This window comes from Anser anser (assembly GCF_964211835.1).
Source record: "Anser anser genome assembly, chromosome: 3".
NCBI classification, from domain to species: domain Eukaryota; kingdom Metazoa; phylum Chordata; class Aves; order Anseriformes; family Anatidae; genus Anser; species Anser anser.
Window position 1 is genome coordinate 2,546,625 of NC_139722.1, and position 24,464 is coordinate 2,571,088.

Sequence of the window (24,464 nt, forward strand, 5' to 3'; positions counted from 1 at the left end):
GCTCGGGCTCTATTCAAAACCCAGCAGGTCTCACGATGCTTCCTCGGCCAAGTCTGCAGACAACTGAGATGCTGGATCTCTGCCACCGAAGGAACTGCTCACATGATACATGATTAAAAACACCAATGGATCAACGTCCCATCTCCACTGCTTAGAAAGGCTGAAACCTTTCCCTTCCTTCAAAGCTTTTTTTTTTTTTTTCTTGTCCAGGAGCCAAAGCAGCCACAGCTCAGAGACAAGAAACAAACATCACTGAGGCAAAAGCATTCAGCTTGAGCTGGAATTTCTTTGGGTCCCATTCCAGACTGAGGTATCAACTCCTTTTTTATTAAAAAAAAAAAAAAAAAGGGAATTCAATGTCTACATTTCATGATCATGACTCACTTTTTAGTTTCTGGATGGATGCAATTAATTATAACTTACCGAGAGGTTAAGACTTCCATCTTTATAATGACCCCTTCCAAATTAACTTACAATTAACTGCATCGCTACAGCCTTGAGAATGAACCTCTCGCTTTCCACATAATTATAGGTACGATTAGACAGGGACAGCTGGTATTTACATAGAGTACTGCCAGCTCGGTCGCCACATCTCTGCAAGGTAGGTGTTTTCTGAAGTCTATCACTCCGAATAAGCTCGCTCCTCAACAGTCCACAAACAACTTCTGGTTTTATTCATGGGCAGAGCTCCACGAGCTGCCCTTGGAGGTGTTCACAAGCCATCTGGACGTGCTCCAGCTCCAGGAGACCTTGCCTGAGCAGGGCGGTTGGACCAGATGACCTCCAGAGGTCCCTGCCAACCCCAACCAGCTCGGACCAGTAACCTTCATCCTTTGGGAGGGAATCGGTGCCAGGACCTTACCTGGGAGAGAACAACCCCAGAAACCTCGGCGGGGACTGAGCACAGAGAAGGAAAACACAGGTGAGGAAATGTTTGATTACAAACCATGCAACATCCTTAGCTCGAGAGCCGACCACCTTTTTCAGGAGAGGCTGTGCCAGGATATACATCCCGTATTACTGAGCTGTTTCCCCTTGTGTTGCTTTCAGAGGCGTGCATCCTACGTAGGTATGAGGCTGCTCATCGCCAGCAGAGCCCGGGGCAGGGAGGACGCTGCTCTGCCAGCTCCCAGACCCGTGGCGAAGCGCTGCGGCAGTGATTCAGCAGGCAGAAACGTGCTCACCCCGCACCGCTCGTAGCCCTGCATTACAACATGAACCCGTCACGGCTCTGCCACCCTGGCGTAATTCTTGTAAGTTCTTGCCGTTGCTGCAATTGGATTAAATTCTTAGAAGCAGCAAAGAAAGGTATTTTAGTGGTGGCAGGAAGAGATAACAACTCTGTGCAAACTCTGCAGGCAGCAGTTGCACGCTGGAGCAAAGCAAGGATGTAAGGTTTTAGCACGAAGTTACTGCATGACTTACTTGTGGGCAGTGCAGGTACTAAGTTAGCGAGCTTGTAGGCGGTAGAGACGCTTGTAAGTCTCATCTAAGTGGTTTCAGTGGATTAGCAAAGCAACCAGCTAATTGCTTCCTCCCAGAACCATCCCTATTTCTTTCTTCTGCCACGAAGTTTGCATGCGTTTTTTTTTCTTCCTCCACACCTCTAAAGTGTTTTATTTTTCTGCTCGGCACACTGTAAATCTTCCTTCCTGCAGTACCACGGCTGCAAGCTCTGCAAAGTCATCACCTCCAGCTGCATTTTCACAAAGAAACCAGAGCTTTATGGGCTACGAGACGAAGCCTTGCTGGAGACGTGCCAGTCAAAGAGCTCAGAAGAGCAGAGAGCATTCACGCCAGGAAAAGACTGGGCAGGAGAATAAAACCACTGATATTTCCCTTTTTAATCAGCGTTATTCTCATTAGGTAAATTTTTTTTTTTTTACAAGTACCTTTGTTTCCAAGTATAAATGAAATTCAGATCATAAACATGTATAAATAACACTTAAAAATGCAGAGCTGAAAGGCTCATCACTGAAGGGCTATTCAGATAAAAGCCGGGTGGATATCCTATTTCTTCATTTTGTTAATCTGATCAGCACTGTAGAGCTACTTCTGCTGAAGAACAGAACAAAATGCTGGCAAAAGTCTGTGAACCCTGAGGAGAAAGAAAGAAAATTGGATTGTGCTTTGCAAAAGGCTGGAAGTAAGTGGCCTAGCCTAAAAACCTCAGACAATACACATTGACTTGTAGGGTTTCTTTTCAGCACTACCACAATATAGACCCCAAGTTCTGGTCCAACTGAGCTATGTGACCTAATTAGTTACATACCAGCACAAGAAGCTTCCTACATTTAAACAAAAGAAGACAATGCACACCACAAAAATATCCAACCAAGACAAAAAATAAAAACCCCAAACCAAAAACCACCCTCCTGAAGCAATAAAAAACCACCTTCCCCAAACAATAAAACCTTTCTCACCTTAGGTATCAACCAAGAAAATGGAAAAAAATGCTAGATTTTAGGGGCTGCAAATGGAAAAAGAAGGAATCTGTGGCGATTATCCTACAGCCAAATAAGTGCAGAGCACAGCTGAGACCCAAATCCCCGAGTGCAGCCCCTGCCCTTATGAGAAGTCCATCCTTCCTCTCCCCAGGCACATTAAAAGTTCAGCTCTCTTCCTTTACATTCATTTGGCTAAAAAACATCACTACTTAACCTGACGGCTTCTGTCCCAAAGGAAAGTTCATCGGCCAATTGTTCTTTGCTTTTTTGTAGGATGGTATGTGCTTATCCAAGCTGTCTTAAAGTTAAATGTACTAACTGAAATGTTGTATCACATATTCCCACAGCACCAAATGCTGAACTCACACCGTAACAGTCCATGGGAAGCCACACTTGATATTATCCAACTTTATCCTGCCCTAGACCAGAAGAACAGATAAAGGGAAGTTATCTTCACGTAAATTAGAACCAGGGGAGAATAGTCTAGTATCTCTATTTAAAAAAATAAATAGGAAAAGGCAACAACAACAAACGCTTAGAGTGCCTTTTAGGACGAGGCCACAAGCTGCCCTACCTCTGCTGCTCCCTTCCAGGAGGACAGACATTCCACCCCACGGGGATGGGTGCTGCCTGTGCAAGAGCAGCAGATGCTGCATTCCTGCAGCCCTAGCTCATGGAAAACAAAAACAAAAATACCGACAAGATGTTGATTCATAGAACCAGAGACTGCTTTCTCATCTCCTCCTAGCTCTTTGCCATCTGAAATTAAAATTGGTAAATATCAACTGGAAAAGCAAATCTTGAGGTGCTGCAGCAATTGCAGGTTTCCCTTCTCTTATTGTAAAAGCTTGAAAACGAAGAAGCGATTTCCTCTGAATTCAGCAGTGTTATTTCCAACCGTGCAGAGCCGTAAGATGATGACTGAACCAGGCTAACCCCTTTAAACGTAATTCAGCATCAGCTGTATGCATCATCTTTTGAACTTCCACCTCTAATTTACCACCACCGCAAAATAATAATAATTTATAGTAATATATAATAGCATATTATTATAATAATAAAGTTACCTCAAATTGATGCACACAACTCCAAAAACTTGTTCAAAGTTCCTCAGGACAATGATGATAAGAGACGAAAAGGTACGAGGTTTCTCCTTTTCTTCACTTCCCATATCAAGATCATAAATAGTTCAGAAAGCAAACCCTGACAGTTTTTGTATTCCATTCTCCAAAACCTAAGGCGTTGAGAAGAGTCAATGTGGTACTGTCTGCCTATGTATTCTAGTTGACCGTAAAAGTCAACACCACTAATATCATGAGACTTATTATTTATTATATTTATGATGTATTATTTAACCAGCTTCTCAGAAGACCACCAAAGCTCGGGTTAGCATGGGATGCCAGATACTCAACCTCAACACTCAGATTAGCTTATCCCAAATTAGCTTGAGGGATACATCTACACAAGCTAAACTGACTGCAACAAAGACGGTTACGAAATGTTCAGCATGAACAAAGTTATTCTGGCTACTGCAAAAATATTTTTTCTTGCATATCTCATGAATATATGCATCTGAGATAGAGATTTTGGAGTTTAATCTCTAAAATCCTCAGAAGAAAATTGGTAGGCAAAAAAATAGTTTAAGTAGTTTAGCATGCTTACAAATATGTTTATTTAGGTTCTGCTCTTAAAACTGGTACCTTGACCAGCATGAAAGCATGCAGAACCCATTTTATAGTCTAACCTCATGAAGCATTATTGTTGAAGAGTTGAGAATTAAGAAGGAATAATTCCACAAAAGTGCTCACAGCTGCAGCATCTATTCACAGCACTGCAGGCACACCTGGGGTTTGCCCCCCTACCCGTTCCTTTTTCCTGCAGTGTATGGCCCTATCTTTCTTGATTTGTTAACAGTAAATATGCTTTAAAGCCTTTAAGTCTTCTGTTAACCTATTAAATCAACACAATAAATAAATATTTTGAACTTAAAGCTCAGCTTTCATCACCTATCCAGCATTTTGTTCTGTTCACGCTGTCGGAAGGGCTCAGGACAATTTGCTAGTGTTGCTTCTTTATTTTCATATATTCAGTTTTCACTCCATTTCTACCATTTTGAAGAATTACTACAGTCAAATCAAACATTATGCCCTTTCAAATTATTTTCATAAGAGAGAAACTTACACTGCAGTGAAGTCAAAAAACCCCATTGGGCTAAACCGGAAAACACTGGGTCAGATCCTAATTCCATCGAAACTGAAGTTTGAGCCATACTGCTACCAACTCTTCCCAAAGCCAACGGATCTGTCTGTTCTAACCTGGGCATTTCATTTAACAAGTCAAAAGACAATTAACTCATCATAGTCTCCTTGAAGCTTCAGTGTCCTGACTTTAAAACAGCCTGGCTTTAAGAACAAAACTGTAGATGGTTCTCTCAAAATTGCTGCGAATATTGAGATAAGAGCTCCATTCCAGTGAAATATTTAACATGTTCATTCTTGTAGTTTTGATACGCCACAAAAAGGGCTCTCCTCTCTTTTTTTTTTTTATTTTTTCTGCACTCTGGGAACTGACCCTGACTGCTGGTTTGCTACGGGAAGGGATTGCAAATTGCTTTCTATTTGCAGCACAAGTCCACTCCTTAGATAACTCACAATCAGAAGCCTTTGCCAAGTCCAGCGAAGTCTGGTGAAGGACAGGCTGCTTAGCAACTATCAGCATCCACCTCTAAACACTGTCTGCAGGCAGCTCAGCCCTGTTAACGGGCACTCCGCAGCTCGCTGCTGTAAAATCCTTCAGTTTAGCGAAGAACTGAGGTTGCAGGCACTTTCCAGCTGTATTAGGTTTTAAGGAAAGGGACCAGAAGTTAGGAATCCGACACAAGTAGGTGGTTATGCTTCACGTCACGTGGCATGTGAGCCAAATGAATTCTTCATCTGTTATGAAAAGTCTTTCCCTTAAGTGCAGGAGGTTGGGACCAATTCTGCCAGATCAGCAGCAACTGAAAGAAGCTTCTCTCATATTCAGCTAAGCAATATAAGGTGGCCAACAACAATTGCTAGTGGTGGTGTGGTTGCCTTTCAAGAGGACACAGCTTGTGTTAAAAGTAGCTTTCACTTACAATATGGGCAGAGTTTATAAATAACAGATAATCCTAATTTACTATGGCTATATCAGCCATAAAAAAAGATAGAAATAAATAGGTGTGACCCGACCGGAGGGCGGGGGACTGTCTTTAAAAATCTGTCAGACTTGCCGTTTTACTTCCTTAAGGAATATAAAATGGGATAAAGTTCTTTTCTAAGTGCACAGACACACGCAAGCTGGAGGTACAGTTCAAAGCTTTGTTAACATTTCAGTTTACACCAAAGATCTGTGGATGGTTTCTGCCTCCCATTCTCACTTCTACTCAGTCAAAGCGTGCGCATTGTGGCAAGTACACTTCCTTGCACGGCCTGCAGTGCAGCAGCCTCCTTCTCTCCCGGCAGAGCTCCTACCTCTCAATTTTGCCCAAGACAAGTATTTCACACAGCAAGCACTCACCTCCTCGTGCAGTGTAATACCACCTCACTTAAACAACCGAGGGCTCAAGAGGTGCACAGTGACAGCACCCTGCAGGCTAGCTGCTTACCCCTGCTCTCCTCCAGGCATCATCCCAATCCTCCATCCGTCCCAGATCCGCTCTGATTTAAGATCCTCCCAGGACAAGCTGCCCTTCAGACTTCCAAGAAAGATGATGATTTCTAGGTACTGCAGCAACTCATCAGACATTTTTATGCAGATAATTTATTTTACATCAGAAGGCATTCTGCAATGAAATGCAGATGACTGGCAGCTGAACGTAGTCCAGCTTTAGTTTGTATATAAAGGAATGTGCTCTGTAATCTAGTTTTATATGGCTTCCTACACAATAAACTCTGTTAATAGACTGAAGATGTAACGGTTTTACCAGGATTTTATTCAACCATTTAAACAACTTTGTCCATTTTCGAAGGTGAGACTTCAGTGTACTTTTCCCTCCTGTTCTAATGTATTTAGGCTGTTCAGTAAGCTGATCAATAAATCGGCTAATCAATAAAAAAATCAATAAATAAATGCAGCAATACTAACGTCAGGGGACTCACCGTAAATAACGATTTTACGGACCAGTGTCATGCTCGAAGTGAAAGTTGCACACACAGATGCAACAGAGCAGCACAAGCAGAGTCAGCAACACAGGAAAATCTCACGGCACTGCTTTTGCAAACTTGAATTTCCTCCGAGCTGCTCTGCACCCACAAAGCACCAGTCTGGATGCAGACAGAGGCAGGCTTCCCTTTCTTCTGCATGTCAGCTGGCAGCCTTGGGAATATGCACGCTCTCTCGCCCTCCCCCACAACTTCCTGGAACGTTTCTGCATTACGAAACCTCGCATGGATCTGCTCTCTGCAAGACAAAGCTGAATTAACATCCAACCCCAAAATTGCGTTCTCATTTTGAGCTTTAGATAGGTAGATAGGTAGGTAGATAGGTTCCTACCTATCAGTAGGAACCCTTAATAGGAATAGGGCGAGTGAGTCCCCCTCAGCACCAGGAGGTAACAGGGCCAATTCTGTGCCTAATGCTGCCTCTGCACACTCACATCCCAATCCGATTTGTTCCCATCCCAAGCAGTTTAGCACAGCAGGCATTAATACGATGCCAGGAGCGATGCGGAGAGGCAGAGCAGCATGCGGCGCAGTCAGCTTTCCCCCGTCTTCAAACACGATAATATTTCTTCATTTGAATTGCTTTGCTGTCAAACGGCAGCCACAGCACATCATACAAATGCCCCACCAAGCCCAATATTCAATTTCTGGTTGTGTCCAACAGCTGATACTTCTAAGCAGTGCGTGTGAAACAGCTGGGGACGCATGCACAAAACACTGCCTAGGACGAGGCAGCTCTTCAAGTGGGTCTTACCTAACAGCAGGCAGGGCTACGGTGTGCTTTCAAGAAAATGTGTGTATTGTCCCTTAAATATATACCAGTAATTGCCTCTGGTTTTGGGGGGCAAGGAGTTCTGCAGATTGACTCCGTATATAGCGCTGCATTCATACTTTTACTCCGTTTACTGATTACGCACATTCTTTCCGAAGGCAGAGCAACTGAAGCATGCATCCCCATGCACTCCCACTAACATACAGTATTTTTAAAAGTCGGTATTTCCATTACCCCCGTGGTCAGCTTTTCCAGTCCATATTTACACACACACATCCAAGAATGCAAACATAATCACGTCAGCCTTTCCTCTCTGGGCACCTTGAATGTCTGCACGCTGTTCTGGAAGACGTGGGGAGAAACAACTGCACAAAAGCAGCAAACTACTACGACCTAGACAAAAGGATCACAATACTTTTTGCTAACCCATCTTGAAATCGAAGCTTTCGACTACTGTTCCACATATATCAAATATTTTAGTGAATTGTACGAGTGATAATACGCTTCTTCACAAAATTTATTTATAATTGGTTAATTCAAGTTTTTCCACTGGTTGATGTACAGTTTCCCAAACCTGCGCTCTACCCATTTCTAGATTTTTGGAAATGCAATCTGTTTACGTGCAAGTTTTGCCACTTCGCTGTTCAGGCAGTTCCCATGCGATCAGCTACTCTAAGATTGGTATTTTCCCCAGTTATCAAGCGAGCACAAGATCTGCAATACTCCGCACGGCGAGAGCTGATAAGTCCTAACTTATTTTCAGCTTTCAGTAAGCTTTAAAGAAACTTCGAGCCACGCAAGGCAGTGCAGGAAGCTGAAAGATGGCTTCACCTGTGCTCTGCGTGGACCAAAAGCTGTGTACCTGCTCAGGCAGAGCCACGCAGGAGCTTATCCTGCCTCTCAGCACGCACGCCCTGGCAAGGCGATCCCGAGGCTCCAGGCTGACGGCGAGCAGGGGCAGCTTGCGTGGGCTTGCACAGACGCCGTCTTCTGCCTCTTAGTAGCTGCGCAAAGAATAGGTGAGAGCAGGACCTGATAAGATCCTATTCAGCTCTGAACAGACTTTCTGAGCTTGGCAAAAGCTCTGCGTGCTGAACTCATTATTTCACAGAGTATCTAGACGTTTTATGAACTTTCCAGTTAGATTAGAATACAAAGGTTGGCTCACCGTACATATTTCTACTCCCTGGACCACAGCAGTAGTCTTTTGTAATTAGTAAACACTCACACACCTATTTTTATTGCATTTTTTCTAAATTTAGGGGTTCCACATGGTTATAAGCATTCATCCACTTCACACTTAACCCTTCAAAATGAGTGAACTGATGGCACTAGGTCTTTGAGACTCCCTTATTACTGTTCTCCAGTACCATTTTTTCCAACATCAAGATCACTGTCTTGGTCCTAATCTTCACTTCTTCAAAAGCCTTGAAAGGTCCCTCAGCTTTGTCAGAGGGAAAAAAAACAAAAAAACCTTTCATCCAAAGATGACCTATGGAAAGATTAACACACTGGACTATCTCATCCTAAATGATGCCTGAACTCCATCATTCACCTGAAATCTGTAATTTATTACTTACTTACTGCATAAGTAGGATTTTTTTAATTGTTCTTTTTCCTAAATTCTATGGATATTGGTTTTATTCTCTTAACAATCTTCAACCTCACTTATAGAGGAACTTCAGAACTTTCTCTTTGCTGAATTATTACTGAATTATAATTGAAGTATTGTTGAATATTAGTAGCCACAACAAGGTAACCACGAAAGGTGATCTTGTTTTAACTGCAAAGAAAGTAGTCCAAAATCATTTGCCCCACAAGTCTTCTTCAGGGCTGTCATTTATCTCAAGAAAAACAGGTGGGGGTGGAATTGAAATGGTATAGAATTTTCTAAATGTATAAAAGTATTCATCTGGAAATGAAACATACCTGGGCTCTATCCAGTTCCTCAAAGCAGAAATCATCAAGCTCAGATTCTGAAAGGCTACAAAGATCCTCAAGTCTGACTACGATACCAGCACACCCCTTCTCAGTTCTCAGGACTCCTTAGAAAACAATCAAATTGATTTTCTGTAGCTCAACTTCACAAGCAAAAAAGTTTAAATCCTGGAACACATACCTTAAAAGTAAAAAACACATCTGCTTGTGTTTAAATTTACGAAGATATTCAGTTCTTGAAATATCTATTACGATGTACTACTTGAAGATATTACTATAGTTGAAAAAGGAAAACCCAGCCTGGTTTAACGTAGTTGTCCACTTCAGTTAGCTGCACTTGTTCCTTTGGAAAGTTTTTTTTCATGTGCTAGCCTTTGGAATCGCTCTGTTCTGTAGAAGTAAAGCATCTACAGTAAGAAGCAAAGCATCTATAAACCAGAAGTAAGGACTAAAGTACACAGAAGTTCCATTTCCTTTCATTTTTAAGCATATTCTCTTGGAAAAAAAAAAAGGCTCAAAGTTGGTTTGTTGGGCAGATTTAATAAAGCTTTGTTTTACCAATATCCCAGCTCCTTCACAAGCCTGCTCCGGACCGACACACAGCTGATTTCAAAGCTTTTCATCAACTACAAAGCTTTTCACCAAATACAGTTCTGCCTGCAGTATATAATAAAACTCCTTTTTCTGACCCGTCAGAATAGTTCTTTTTAATAGGTTTGTTTTGGGAAAGGTAAAATCACAACACAAGCAAATTGATAGTAAAAATATATATATAAATTGAAGAACCTAAAGTAATTAGAGTCTATTTAGGTGTTTTTCAAAAGAATTTGTATAAATATTCCAATTGTTGCTGTCAGATTTCTCTCTTCATTTCATAAGTTCAGAGCCTCTTTCAAGCCCTAGCCACCAAGTAACCATGTTCTGAGCAACCTCTGCAGTCACAGTAAATCCTGTGCTGATAAACTTTAGCCCTGACATTTGCAACAGAGAACTACACAAGGCGGACAGGTCACGCTGGTGATGCTGCTCGTTTATACCCAATCCCTGGAGGTTCATACATCCTTGAAAAGGGAGATTTTGATTTTAAAAGGTCATTATCTGGGGAAACGTGTGATGAAACTCCAGGCGCTGTGGCAAATCACTGTATAAAAGCAACTGAAGAAAAGGTTGTCCATTTCCAGGCAGCACAATTTTAATTGTAATATGAGAAACCACAACTCAGCCAACCCAAGCCCAATATCCCAAGGTTGGTCACAAAGCCTACCCAGCCCAGAGGTCATCCAATTTTAAAATTGATCTTCTGCACAAGATCACTGAAACCAGCGGAGCACTATCAGCGATCGCTCAATACCACAACTGGCTGCATTTCTGTCTCAAGAAAGGTCATTTCTTGGTTAAGGAAAACTAACACAAGGATGCTAGATTTCTGAAGTTGTACAAAAACAAACTTCCTTTTTTGAGAGCAAGTGTTTTACATGCATTTCCTAATCCTCAAGTCCCTAGAGAAATGTGCAAATATTATATTCAGTTTGTAGACACAGAAGAAAAAGAGGCCGATCAGCTGCCACCTGGATCTCCAAATCATTCCTTCATTTTTAATGGAAAATTTGAAGCTGCCAGACTCTTTTTCTGAAGACCTGAAAATGTTTCAACAGCAATTACATCAACACAATTCGCTGCCTCCACAAGTCAGGTCTCACACACCTCAAGCTGGGTATCCATCAAAACATGAAGCGCATAGAAAGTGGATTTTCTGACTTTTTTTTTCCTCCCAGGGTCCTACAGGCAAGCAGATAGAGGTGGGTATATCACTCAGGATCTCCAAAACCTACTTCTTGTCTTTAACTAAGAGATGATGGAGAACATTGTGTCAGGTATTTGCCATTTTAACAGCGCTGTCAGCAATATACCTATAACCTATACAACAAATATACCTACCTGTGATCCGGGCTAATTCACTTACTGGTTATTTATACCTACCCATCACCCAGACTTGGTTTCTACCAGAGAGGATGGAAGTGGGAAAACATACACGTTTCCCAAAGTCACAGGTTGTTTTTCCAACTGTTGGCTGAGTCATACACAAGCAGCGTTGGAACAGCAGATTTCTGCTCCTCAAATTCTTTTCCTGGTTCCTAAATTGACCGTAGCATCTTAATGAGAAGTGTAGACAAGGTCTTAAGGTTTTCGAATGTACCCTGCTTTGCAAGCATCTAAATAGTTTATTTACAGTATTATTTCTCTTTTCTCTGCGAAGTAAGAGCATATGAGATTTGTCAGAATTCCCCGAACTCACTTTGAGCACTACACAAGCCTAAAATCAAAATGATTTTATAGCACAAGGCAAAGCTGTTGAGTGTGGATTTGGAAATAGACACAGAATTTGAAAACAAATGAACCCCAAACCTAGAAAACCATAATTAAAACCAACTTCTTCCTTGAGCTGATATTTGAGATTCCTCTGATGGAGCTGCAGAAGCCAAGGCAACAGAGTGGCTGCCCCTCTCGAGGGGATTACATTCTGGAGAGGATCCTCTTCCAAATCCTCACTGCTTCAAATTAATGCTTCTGCGATACGTTGTCTCCCTGTTTGCAGGCAAATCTTCAGGGCAGCTAATGGGCCTCCGCTTCTCCCCCTTGTAGTAATCACCCTGTATAAATTCACCCTGCTTGCTGCTTAGATTAGCAATGGGTATTTGTGAAAATGCAAATGAGCCATTCTTCAGTCCGGGGCGCTGGGTTCTCACACAAGACTCACCACCTTGCCTGGGAAGTCAAGGCGATTGCCAAACGATTCCCTCCCTCGCCGGGGGGCACGATTTGCATTACGTTATTCTCTCACGACTGCAGTATGAACATTTGCAAACACATATTAGTGAGGATAAACTGCGCAGCGTTCGCTCGGCTGCCACATTTCAGAGACACTCCGGATAACGTCCTTAATACCGCTGACTAACCTGGCTTTTGAGAATCTCCCTTTCCTGCCATTTTGCGTGGTTTGAGAGGCTCAAGTCAGCACAGGTATTTGGCAGCTGAACGATACACGTGTTTCTGGAGGAGGCAGATATGAACACAAACAAAACCACCCCGCCCCACACAGCCATTTTTAAGGACCTTCTTAAAGCTCCAACCCCATTGTCTGCAGTAAGTCTTTTAGCTGGTGTCAATAGAAAATGCATACTGCAATTGATTCAGTTGATTGTGCTGGCTTTTCGGCATGTTACCACTTGGGGTTGGTGAAGCCTAACAGCGTCCTTTACCCCATCTGTGATGTACAGCGCAGCTTCACATGATAAAACATGATAAAAACATTTTTTTCTGTGAAAACTACAACACGTTGCATTTAAACAAAGCTCTTCTGTGTGTTTAGCTGAATTTCTCTCAGTTCTGTCACCCCTCCACCCCCCCCTTTTTTTTTTTCCTTACCAGAAAACAGATCAGGATCGACTGTACATGGCCAGGAACAGCTTTTGCCTTTTCCTGGACCCCTGTTATTTTGTTTCACGCACACAAGCTTTTCATTTCCTTCCCTTGCAAACAAGCAATAAATTAACTGCTCCCAACCTGAACCCTACCAACAACGACACGACTTTTCAGTTTCACAACAGTTTAACAAATCGATGCCCGTTCCTCCACAAACCCTACTCCACAAGTCCCTACCTTAGCCACCTCTCCAAGTATTTCTGATGCATTTTTGATGCCCCACCACTGTCATGACCCTCGAGAGCTACACCTCTCCAGCATGTCCCTATACCCCTTCATACACGCTATTCCGTTCAAGCCCGTGATGAGAAAATAACTGTGAAGATTGATTTCATTCCAAAACGACAAACTGTGCCCTGCTCAAATGATTCTGCAGATTTAAATATCTCCAGTCCCATAATAGCGCACGAGAAGGAATGAAAACAGTTCAGACCCATTAATTGCTAGCACATTGTTTAGAGCAGGAAGCAAACACTCATTTTAAAAGGTAGTATTTGCTTTTCAAAGCATCTTCCCAGCACGGCACAGTCAGCTTTACCTTATAGATGCTGGTAACTACATAGCAGAAGGAATATGAAAGCCCTCTATCAAGGCCTACGTTTCCCAGTTGTTAGCCTCATATTTAATTTATGAAACCTGACCTTCCTCATTCAAAACATCTTACCTGGCATCTCCTTTTGAAAGGTTGGTGTTTACGGGGTGAAGAATAACCTTGTTTGCATCCACATCCACCACACATTTTGTATGCAGATCAAGCTCTATAAAGAAATGAGAAAAGTGTCAAGTGCCGCTCTCAAAGCTCCCGGATTATATCCACCATTACTTCCTCCAGACACCAAATTTATTCACGCAGCCTGACAGCCACCCATCAGCTGGAGAATAGCAACAGGACTACTGCCAAATTCCTCTCGTAGAGATATTCTGCTGGGATGGATTCTGTCCAGCTTTAAAGCACGCGCTCTTTTCACGCCAAGAAGGAGCGTTTTAGGTTTTGCTGAAGGACGATCTGCGGATACGAGGCGGTATGAAATTTCTGCTGGGGACAGAACCGTTAGGCACGGGACCACTTGGACAACTCTCCTCATTTCCCTCCGAGACAACTCAATTCTTGGAAGGAAAGCTGCCCCGACCACGTGCAGCACGTTTCCCCGGCCACTCGTGTGATACCGCAGCACCCCGTGCCAGCTGTCCGGCCCGGGGCACCTGCTCGGGGAAATTCAAGTCCCATCAAAAATAATTTTGGTCTGAGTGTGCAGAAAGGGGCTTAGCCCACCCCACGGGCTCCAAGGAAGCTGGAAAGGCCAACTCTTCCAAACGATGCTAAGCAATGGGATATGACCTATGAGTAATAGGAATATTTAGAATAAATCCCACTCTTTAGCGGAAGAGGCGGGGAAAACAAAATAAAAGCTTCAGATAACGCCGACAACCGTGCAGGGTATCCACCCAACGACAGAGGGAGTTAGATATAAAAAAGCAAACTGCCACTTGCAACCCAAGTCCCTGCCTACAGACACCGGTGCAGTCCTGTCTTCTTACACCGATGCTGAGCCTGGAAAGCGCACCCAGACGCTGGTGCCTACAAACAGGAGACACAAATGGGACGCCCTGAGTGCTCTCGAGCGCTGTGATGGCAAGAGGCAACGCACAACCACCTCCGTAAAGGATTCAGCACCTCACCTGAATCACCGAAATACGCTCCCGTCTAATCACGTTAATTATAATCCTCACCTTCCTTCATCTCTGCTCCTTCCTTCCTTGTCACCTCTGCCTGCTCTTTTACCTCGCAGCACCTTATAAACTCACACTGCAAATCTCTCAGGCAAAGACCACAGGTTTAATTTATTGCAGGGCACCTCACAGGCGTCTTTCTACTGTTAAATAATACAAGAGGAAGTTTCTTTCCTTGACTTTTTGTAAGAGATGTGATACATTTTTCACTATTTGAAAGACAGCAAAGAAAGCCAAAGATTACCAGGTCAGAGCAAGCAGCCACATGAAACTGAAACTGGAATTCTTTCTGAACAAACTTCTCCTCTATTATTAAACTCCGCTTTTGTGGAAGGAAGAGACAGACAAGTTTCAGAAGCTGCTGTTTATTTTAATTTCTCTCCACACCCTGAAAGCCAATTTACCTAACATTAATACGCAACACATGCTTGCTTAGCTCAAATTATACTCTTCGTACGTCCCAGATCTGACATGCCACTTTATCTTGGCCTGGCTGGTTAGTGATTAACGTTCTGCGTTGCAGTGACCTGCTTTTCCTCAACCACGGACCAAGGTTTTTATATGCTACTTCCCTTATGCAAAGCAGAAGGCTCGCTCTGGGCGTAAGCACTGTGGTCGCTGTCACGTTTTTTTTAATCTACCTCCTGAGAGAGAATGCTGATGGCAGGTCTTGTATCCGCGACTGCCCACGAAACTCGAGGTCTTGTACATCTCTTTGTGAAATACCTCTAGGAGAGCACACAGACAGGATACAGGAGGTCCTCAGAGTGACGCCCTCACAGGAAAAGAGGGACGATTCAAAGCCAGTTCATCGTGTAAAGCACACCTTGCCTGCTGCCATCAGCAAGATAATGTTAAAATCCCTTATCTGGGGATCGTACACGCAGGGCACAAATGAGGTGAGCTGAACTAACAGCCAGCTATTGCCAGGCAGGGAACAGTCCTCCTGGCTACGTGTGCCTGCGGCTTACCTGCCACCACTGCCGTGCTCGCCGGACTCCTCTGCAAGTCATTAAGTTGCTCCCTTGGCAGAAAACCACCCAACGGTAAAAAAGGGATGTGTTCGGGCACTACAGAAGGTTACATCAGCCCAGTGAGAGGTCTGAAGAGCGCCAAAGGCAGTGCAAACAAGAGTGTACAGGGGGATTGAGGAGGCAGAAGAGCAAGCCCTTCTCCTGGCTGAGCCTGAACTGCTACACCAGCTCACGGTGTCCCGGGGAATAAATCCTAAGAGAGGGTTTTATTCAGCCTCCAAGCTGGGTTAGCTATCAGATCCCCTTCCGGACACGTATTCCAGTTACCTGGGCAAAAGTTTCACAGGGCAGCTCTTCTTTTTGCTGAAAAAGTAGTTTAAAACTTGTTTCCATAGCTCATCGTACACTTTTTTACAAATTCTGTCTCCATCACAAAGCATATTCTTTGATTTCTGATTTCTTTAATGATCCCGGTAGGCTCAGAGATGAATCTTACATTAGCTAGTACTGCAAATCCTATCATCATCATTTCCACCTCATTAAGTCTTCAATGTCATTAAAGCAGGTTAGTCTTATAGAGAAACTATCTTCCTCCTCTTTTTCATACGATCACACGTACTCCGCCCTTACTTTTACTAGTTTCAGCATCTCCCAAGCAAGCAGTGCTCTTGCTGCCCCTGAACAACAAGCACAATCAGGCTGCATCAAAGCAAGAGGATAAGCAAAACCCCTGGTTAGTTCATCTTGCAGCGAGGAGGAGTCGTCGTTTGTCAGGGCTGGGGATTATTGTTTCTTTCCACGCAGACATAGATAAGTTTTTTGTTGGTTTTCTCTTCCAGACAGCACGGCTTCGAGGAGCGCAACGATGACAGAAGTGGCTCACACAGTCAAACTTCAGAGTGTTATCACAAATCATCGTGGCTCTGTGTTTTCATCATTAAACCACCAAGACTTAAAAATCTCACCTATTATTATTCCTAACCTCCTTCTACCTTCACTCATTAATTCCCAAGCAAACACAATCAACTGCTCATTTGCTTCATCAAATCAAGAAACTCATCAGCTAATTGCCTTCCAAAAAATCAGAACTCAAACTCTCGGCATCTCAAGAGATGCGTATTGAGGGGAACGAAAGCTTCTTCCATTGCTGCAGCGTAAGGGAATTGTGACATCCATAATAAACGGGTAACATCTCGATCATTTTTCCACGTTTACGTTTCAGAGCTGTAGAAGTTGCTCAGCGAAGCTGGGCTGAGCACAAAACTCGTTGTCAAGCCATGTGCATCCAAGCTACTCACAGAGTTGACTTTTTATTTTACTTGTCAAAGTGGAAGCTGGGCCTTGAAGGAGGCCACTCTCCTTACCGTTTCTCTTGATTTCTCTACTCCTTACAAAAAGTTTCCTCAGACAATAAAAACGGGGATTCAAGCAACGCAGATCTTAGGTGAAACCATACTCACGTGCAAATCCTAAATCATTATGTCTTTGATAAGCCTTACGGGCATTGCAAAAAAAATTAAATAAATCACACCACCCATACACTTTGGCCTTTTTCACTAACCTAAGAAATTCAGCACGGCTCAGACAGGGTAGAGAAAAGTCAGAAAACGAGAGCAAGCAGGAAAAGCAAACCCTGGGGCAGCCTACCACTGCACACCACGGTGGATTCAGCAGGCTAGAGACACGCTGGTATGCTCCCAAAGACAGGTAGGAGTTTCCATTCCCTCCGTAATAGCTGTCACGCCTCTGGTACTTGTAAACTCAGCACAGCAGATTTTCCAGAACAGTTTTTAACGTTGTTTTTTTTTCCATGGTGTTTTCCACGTGCTGATCCCAAGGGCTTTACAGCCACTACGCTAAAAAAGTCATCCCCTTAAAGGTTACCAGACAAAATGACCCTCGGCGACAGCCTTCACCGGGAGGTTTGAGATGATCTTAAAAGGAAAGATGATACAGTAAGTAAGTTTGTCTGCAATTTATTAAATTGGTGGTTGGGACCGCGGCATAACGGCTTCTAGTCCAACAGCCGGAGTAGCCGAAATGTCTGTTGTGACTTATTTGGCCTTCTATACCTTCCTCTTTACATACTTGACTTGTTGCCACATTCTATAAGATAAACTAAGGGAAAGCACTTGCCAAGCCATCAAAAGCCTTCATTTCCATACAACTTTTTTTCCACCAGATTTCAATTTAAGAAACTCTTATTTCTGATGGCTGACCATTTTTTCAGCCCTTTTGAATACTATTTGATCCCAAATCCTACTGAAACAAACATGTGAACCTGGTGCTACGAGCCAGGTCCAATAAAACCTGCACCAGATTCTTCCTGGTCCTACTACTGGGTGCAGGGCAGCTGCAGAAAGGTCCCCTCGGAGACAGGACATCGGGGTCGGCAGTCACTGGGAGCCAGCACGGCTGCTCTTGGGGCTTCAGAGAAATTAACTGGGGTAAAAAAAATAAAACATGAAAGGCTTAAAGTGCACATACTAAGCTCGTAAGTCAAAACTGGCCCCAAATACAACAGCTCAGAATAATCTCCTGTAAAGACCGAGACGACAGAAATTGTGTTTTGTAAATTGCCAGCAGATTTTCACAAGCTTAACATTCCCTTGAAGGTTAGAACCGGAATGTCGTGCCTGCAAGTGGCACTGAATAAGAAATTAGTTTCCTCTGCCTTCCTCGGTCCGAAAAAGCAAACAGCAAGAACACTGAAAAATGTTTAAATACTCATTTAAAAATATTTATCGCACGCTAAGTGAAAGTCAACTAAAAAAAACAACCCACGAGGCTGTTGTTTGCTTTTGTTGCTGTTTTTTTCAGAAAGCTGGAAGCCAGTTCAAACACAACAGGTCCCCACGTCTCCCTGCCAGTGTTTGTTGCCTTAAGAGTGATTTTTCTCTTTGCCCTTCACTATGCAGACGCCAACACAAATAAAAGGGAAAACCAACTGGCTATACAACAGAGAGCAAAAACAACTTATAAATAAATGACAGCGCTAAGAGCTTAAATGGAAAAAGAAATAGTTAGCCTAATAGCACTCTTAGGACATTAATTATAAGCCACACTAATTTACACATTCAGGACAGAAACACTACACTGATTTGACTCGTCCCTTAAGCCTACGTGAAGTCTAAGGAGGCACCTTTCAAGCTTCTCTGCTATACATTCACTGCACAAATATCGATCATGAAATTATCAGTTTGCAGCAATTAGAGGTCATCAAATATGCATGAGCGCATCTGGCGGGGCACACGGTATTATCTCCGTGATGAGGTGTACGTCAGCTCACGCATGAGCACGGCCGCAAGCAAGCCCTTCGCTTGTTAAGGCTACTTCACCCAAAGGGTAAATATTGCTTGTTTGTTTATTTGACCTTCCGCTGTTTCGTTTTCTGCAAGAAGAGAGCTTGCCAAACAGCTTCAGTGATGGCGCTCCGTGTACCTGGACATTAACCTGCCTCGTGGTCAGTGCTGCGTGCGCTGCTCAGCTCCCAGGACCAGGCGACTTCATCGGGGTGGTGGCTTTCTGTTGTCTTCTTGGTGGCTTTCTTGTTTCAGCTTCAAAGTCACCAGGAACGAAATGCAAGAACGTTTCCTCTGCCACTAAAAGCCAGGGCAGAACTATTCGCAGTGAGCGCATCTGATCTTTTGTTGGCTTCGTGAAGGTAAAACGTGAAACCAGAGCAGAAAGGTAACCTCGTACTGCACTTACGGCTAGCTCTAAAGATGTAATTAGCACAGGAATTGCTTGCCTTCTGTGGCATCCACGTTTGAGTGCGTGGTAGTCTCACCAGTTTCTCTGGCGGTGGGGAATAAACTCGTAACACCTGCGGAGTCCTTAAAATACGACTGCCTGGCTGAGGAATGCAAGGTGAAACACCGACTCTGCGTGCTTTGCCCATTTGTCACCCTTCCTCCAGGTTAATCCGGCTCACACTGCAAACACTATTTCATAGGTTATCAACAACCAACAGGAAGCACTAAAAAGTCGAGGTGCTCGTTTATCACAAGGTTTATAGGGCAGGACAGCCTGGTGTTTTGTACGCTGCCATCAGAACACAACAGGTGCCGTTTCGTTTACTCTAATACCATAATTAACCCTATAAGACCGCTTGCACAAACCCCGATTTATAGATAAAACGTTTCTGTTGTAATCTTTGCTGGGGAAAAAAACAAACAAACACAGAAGAACCGCCCCTGTCTCCATTTCAGTGGACTGGGAATGCAACCTCCTCCAGGGAGCAGGAGGACAGCAAACCAGCACCTAACACCGCCCTCAGCTTACAGACAGGGCAGCAAATTCCTTCCTCGCAAGCACTGCAGGCAGCGGTTGATCATCAACGAGCAGCATCTGAACCCAGAAACTAGTCCAGATGAACACGCTTCAACGTGATAGACGCCAACGTCTATTTACAGGCAACCCAGAGATTTCCCCTGGAAGCCATCGACCCCGTGCCACGGTGCCACAAACCTGCAGGAAGAGCGGATGCCCACGCTACGCTCGGTTGATTCACAGACACACAAACGCAAGGATTTGAACCTGCTTATGGGATGCGTGTATGCCAACGTCACCCGAAACCAAAATATTCAGTAAGACAGATCTTAAATAAAAAGCCTCAAGCTGTCTTTGGCTTTGCCTCGTGGTATGGCTTGAGCTCTACGCAGCGTTTACCTGAAACGTAATGAATATCTGCTAAGTGAAGTGAAGCACTGACAACATTGATAAAGGGAAACCCGCTGCAACTCTAAAATACAACACCTGAAGTCACCGAGTGGTATGAAAAACCCATCTCAACAAGTGGTGCACTAGGAAATATTTTAGCGAATGACGTACTGCAATAAAACCAAGGAAAAAACGACTTTAAGAGTCTTCTTAAATAAAACAAGCTGAACTATTTCCTTTATAACTGCATGTTAATCGAGATCTCTGCTCACAAAGTACAAAAAAAGAAGTCCTGATTACTGCCTACAAGGGCTTACAACTTCGGAAGTGTGACACTGCAGGTGAAAAGACCCAGACGTTGTTTTATAAATCATGGCTTCCATACACAGCCTGTAGGATTGGGGTCTAATTTGAAGCAAGATGTAAAAAAAGAAAGCCTAAATAAAAAAATAATTCAAGTACAATTATGAATGCTTCCCCTCACTGCTAAAAATTAGTACTGTAAGCTTACTTAAGGGATTGCCACTTTGCATGAAACAGAAGCAGGACCCTCAATAAGATCACCTTGAAATGCAAGTCCTTTAACCAACTATTTGACGTAGAAATCCCTCCAACACGCATGCAGAACCTATTACACTTTTATGAGCTGTATAAATTAGTAATCGTTAAACATACCGCTTTTATTAACCTAATAAACCCTCGCCTTAAGAAATTCATAATTCAAACGCTACAGACAACCACCACCACCACAAGTAAACGCTGAGAATATATTTCAGAGCTTCAGCTCCTACAGTTGGAGCCATCTGACAGGTTTGCAGTTTTAAGCCCTTTCGGTTCAGAGGGAGGGAAAGAACATTACTCGTGACCCTGAAGAAAACAAATACTTGCTTCAGGTCCAAAGCCCCAGAACTTCATACAAACGTTATTAAGAACAAAGTGCAGATTAAAGAGTTTCCAAGAAAGCCGCCTCTTGCCTCACGGCTGATTAAAAAAGCAAAGCCACAGAAGTCTTACAGCTAGATGACTCGTAAGAAAATCAGTTACACAAATTCTTAAATTTAACATCGTGGCGGTGAGAAAACAAATAGGCTTCTTCTCGCTGTCTGTTTCTACAACTTCTACGAACATCAGAAATGCTGTACACAAGTATCAGTTGTTTAAAACTGCCTATAGCATCTGGATCACAGCAAATAACCTGATTAAAAAAGTAAATAAATTATTCCAGGACAGTTTGTTTTGGGGAGGAAAAATAATTTGATTTTTGAGTCTAGACTTGCATGGCTTTAGCTATCACTCACAAAATAACGGGATGCTTAACAGGTGCAGAGCTGTTCTTACAGGGGAGAGGTAATGCCCCGACAGCCGAGCTATGTGCAGGATATGGGATTCGAGTCCCCTTTCTCTCTTGTGAACAGCAAGGGTGATACTTGGATATCCATCGCTCCCGGCTGAGCCACCTCATAACAAGGTTCCAGCTTGTCTCCTCAGCCCATTACATTTTAAGTTTAGAGAGAATAAGGTGGCTCTGATAACAATACATTCCCTTATTCTCCCAAATATATACATCTTTAAACCTACAGCCCTTCCACCCCTTTCTTCCCCTTTATTCTCACCACTTCGTCCTCCAGCACCTCCACGTACATTCTCTGCAGATCTCAGTGTCTATCTGGAAATAGCTGGAAGACCACTACACGTGCCCAAAGTCGGGGCTGAACATATGCAAAACATATGCCGGGAGGGAAAGGCGTGTTAGTCACCCTTGGAGATCCACAACTTGACAGAAGCTGCGCAGCCTCATCAAGCTCGATCTGCTCTGAGCAGGGGATGGGACTAGAGACCTCCAGGGGTCCCTTCCGCCCTGAATTGCTGTACGATCCCATAATCTGGGCAGTGAAGAGCACAACACAGAAGAGGTCTGGGTCACAGGCAAGGAAATGATCTATGACAGGAAAGGGACGTGAGCAAGAGGAAAGACCGTGACTATCCCCAAAACGGGGCACCACCTTCCAGGTCACAGAATCATTAGGGTTGGAAAAGCCCTCCAAGATCACCCGGTCCAACCGCCCCCCTACCACCAATGTCACCCACTGAACCATGTCCCCAAGCACCACGTCCAGCCTCTCCTTGAACACCCCCAGGGACGGTGACGCCACCACCTCCCTGGGCAACCCATTCGATGCCAGCTCCCAACATCTCATCCCCCCTGTCCCTCTCCCTTCGCCCATCAATTCCTCACAAGGAGGACGTGTCCTCCCTCCGTTTTGAGCATCGTTGCCACAACTCTAAAAAAAAAATATTTTAAAAACGCAGATTCTGGTCAAACTATCCTCAGCTGACCTAATCCACCAGACCATAGGGATATCAACACCATCTCCTTTACTTTGCACAAGGTTCTTGACAGCTCTTGCGAATATAGTTTGACATTCCCCTGCTTTTATTTTAAAAGGTAGGGAAATACTTTATTCAGTGACTTTAACTTTTTCTTATTATTATTGTTCACTGGAAGGAGTTAAAGAGTTATTCTGTTTCCGATCAGATAGGAGATAAAGGGCTTTATATTTCCTTCCCTTTCTGCTCCAGCTATTAACCTGCCTTCCCTCGATCCCCTTTCCCCAGAAGGAGGCCTTGGCACACTTCTGTGAGAATGTGGGAAAACAAAACCTTATACGTTCCTTGGACCGCTGCCTTCTTCACCTCCCCACTCCCCGGCTGCAGTTCCCTTTTCATGCTTACTTCCTCGTAATCTCGAGCAAGTTTTCCTAATTAAGACGAGTCATAAACATTTAAGCAGATGCCCGGACCGCGGTGTGATTAACAAAACCCTCAGGCAAGTTTCGTTGAGAGGGGAAAATAAAAAAAAAAAAAAAAAAACAGCAAAACCTTCTCTCCTCAATTCACACTTCCTCTTCCACGTTTGTTTTTCCCTTGTGGTGCCTCTGTCAGCCGGTCAACTCCATCCCGGCGAGGGGAAGAAGTGACACGGCAGAGGGCTAGCGCAGGGAAAATACAGAAAAGGAGGAATTTTCCCCCAAATCAGAGAGAAGGACAAGATCTTTGGGGGAGGGCAGGGCCCGGCTGTGAAACAGGTGCGAGAGGCGTGCACCCGGGAGACCACAAAAAGCCCTAAAACGGGGCGGAACGAGGAGAAATAAGTTGGTTTTGAGGAGGGAGGTGGCAGAGAGGTGTGAGGGGGGAAGGTTCCCCCAGCTGCACGACCCTACTGAGAGGACAGCCGCAGCTGGAGCCCGTGATGGACACAGGGACACTGGGACACACGGACACACAGACATTGGGACACACGGACACCGGGACATTGGGACACACGGGACACACGGACACCGGGACACACAGACACTGGGACATTGGGACACACGGACACCAGGACACACAGACACTGGGATACCCGGGACACACGGACACCGGGACACACAGACACTGGGACACCCGGGACACACGGACACCAGGACACACGGACACCGGGACACACGGACACCGGGACACACGGACACCGGGACACACGGACACCGGGACATTGGGACACACGGACACCGGGACATTGGGACACACGGACACACAGACATTGGGTCACCCGGGACACACGGACACCGGGACACACGGACACCGGGACACACGGACACCGGGACACACGGACACCGGGACATTGGGACACACGGACACCGGGACACACAGACACCCGATACACCGGGACACACAGACACCCGATACACCGGGACACACGGACACCCGGGACACACGGACACCCCCCCGCCCGGCGCTGAGGAGGGGAAGGAAGGGCTCACCTCGTCGGTTCATGGGGCGGACGCGCACCGCCACCTTCACTTTGGAGTCCCCCATCGCGCCCCCTCCGGCCTCCCCCCCCGCCCACCGCGGTCCCCTTCGGCCCCTCCTCGGCTTCCGTCTGCGGAGGGACAGCCGGCGGCGGCGCGGGGAGGAGCGCGGAGCGGGGCGAGACCGGCAGGCGGTGGGAGGGAGGCACCGTGCCTGACCAACGTCCGGCCGGACTACAGCCCCCAGCGTGCAGCGCGGCGGGCTGGCCGGGAGAAGGGGGGGTGGAGTGGCGCGATGCGCGATGGGAGTTGTAGTCCGGCCCCGCCGTCGTGGCCCGGGGTGGCGTTGCATGCTGGGATATGTAGTCCTCGGGGAAAGAGGTCTTCAGTGGAGGCCAAATTGTGGTTTTGGGTGCTGGCAGGGTGGGTCTCGGGGTGCCCCAAGGCGCTGCCACTCGGCTGCCAGTGAGCGGTATCACACCTCA

The 24,464-nt window shown here is 44.8% G+C and overlaps 1 protein-coding gene across 4 annotated transcripts in view; it reads right to left on the reverse strand.

Moving 5' to 3' along the window:
• Positions 1 to 24,464, reverse strand: part of KIF13B (kinesin family member 13B) — a 126,676-nt gene extending 102,212 nt beyond the window's left edge. For all 4 annotated transcript variants that reach the window (XM_083828642.1, XM_083828640.1, XM_083828641.1 and 1 more), the window contains exons 1-2: positions 23,992 to 24,464; positions 13,489 to 13,582 (exon numbers count right to left, since the gene is read on the reverse strand). In XM_083828642.1, the coding sequence (XP_083684768.1) occupies positions 13,489 to 13,582; positions 23,992 to 24,331 (434 nt within the window). In that variant the 5' untranslated portion in view covers positions 24,332 to 24,464. The remainder of the gene's footprint in view (positions 1 to 13,488; positions 13,583 to 23,991) is intronic.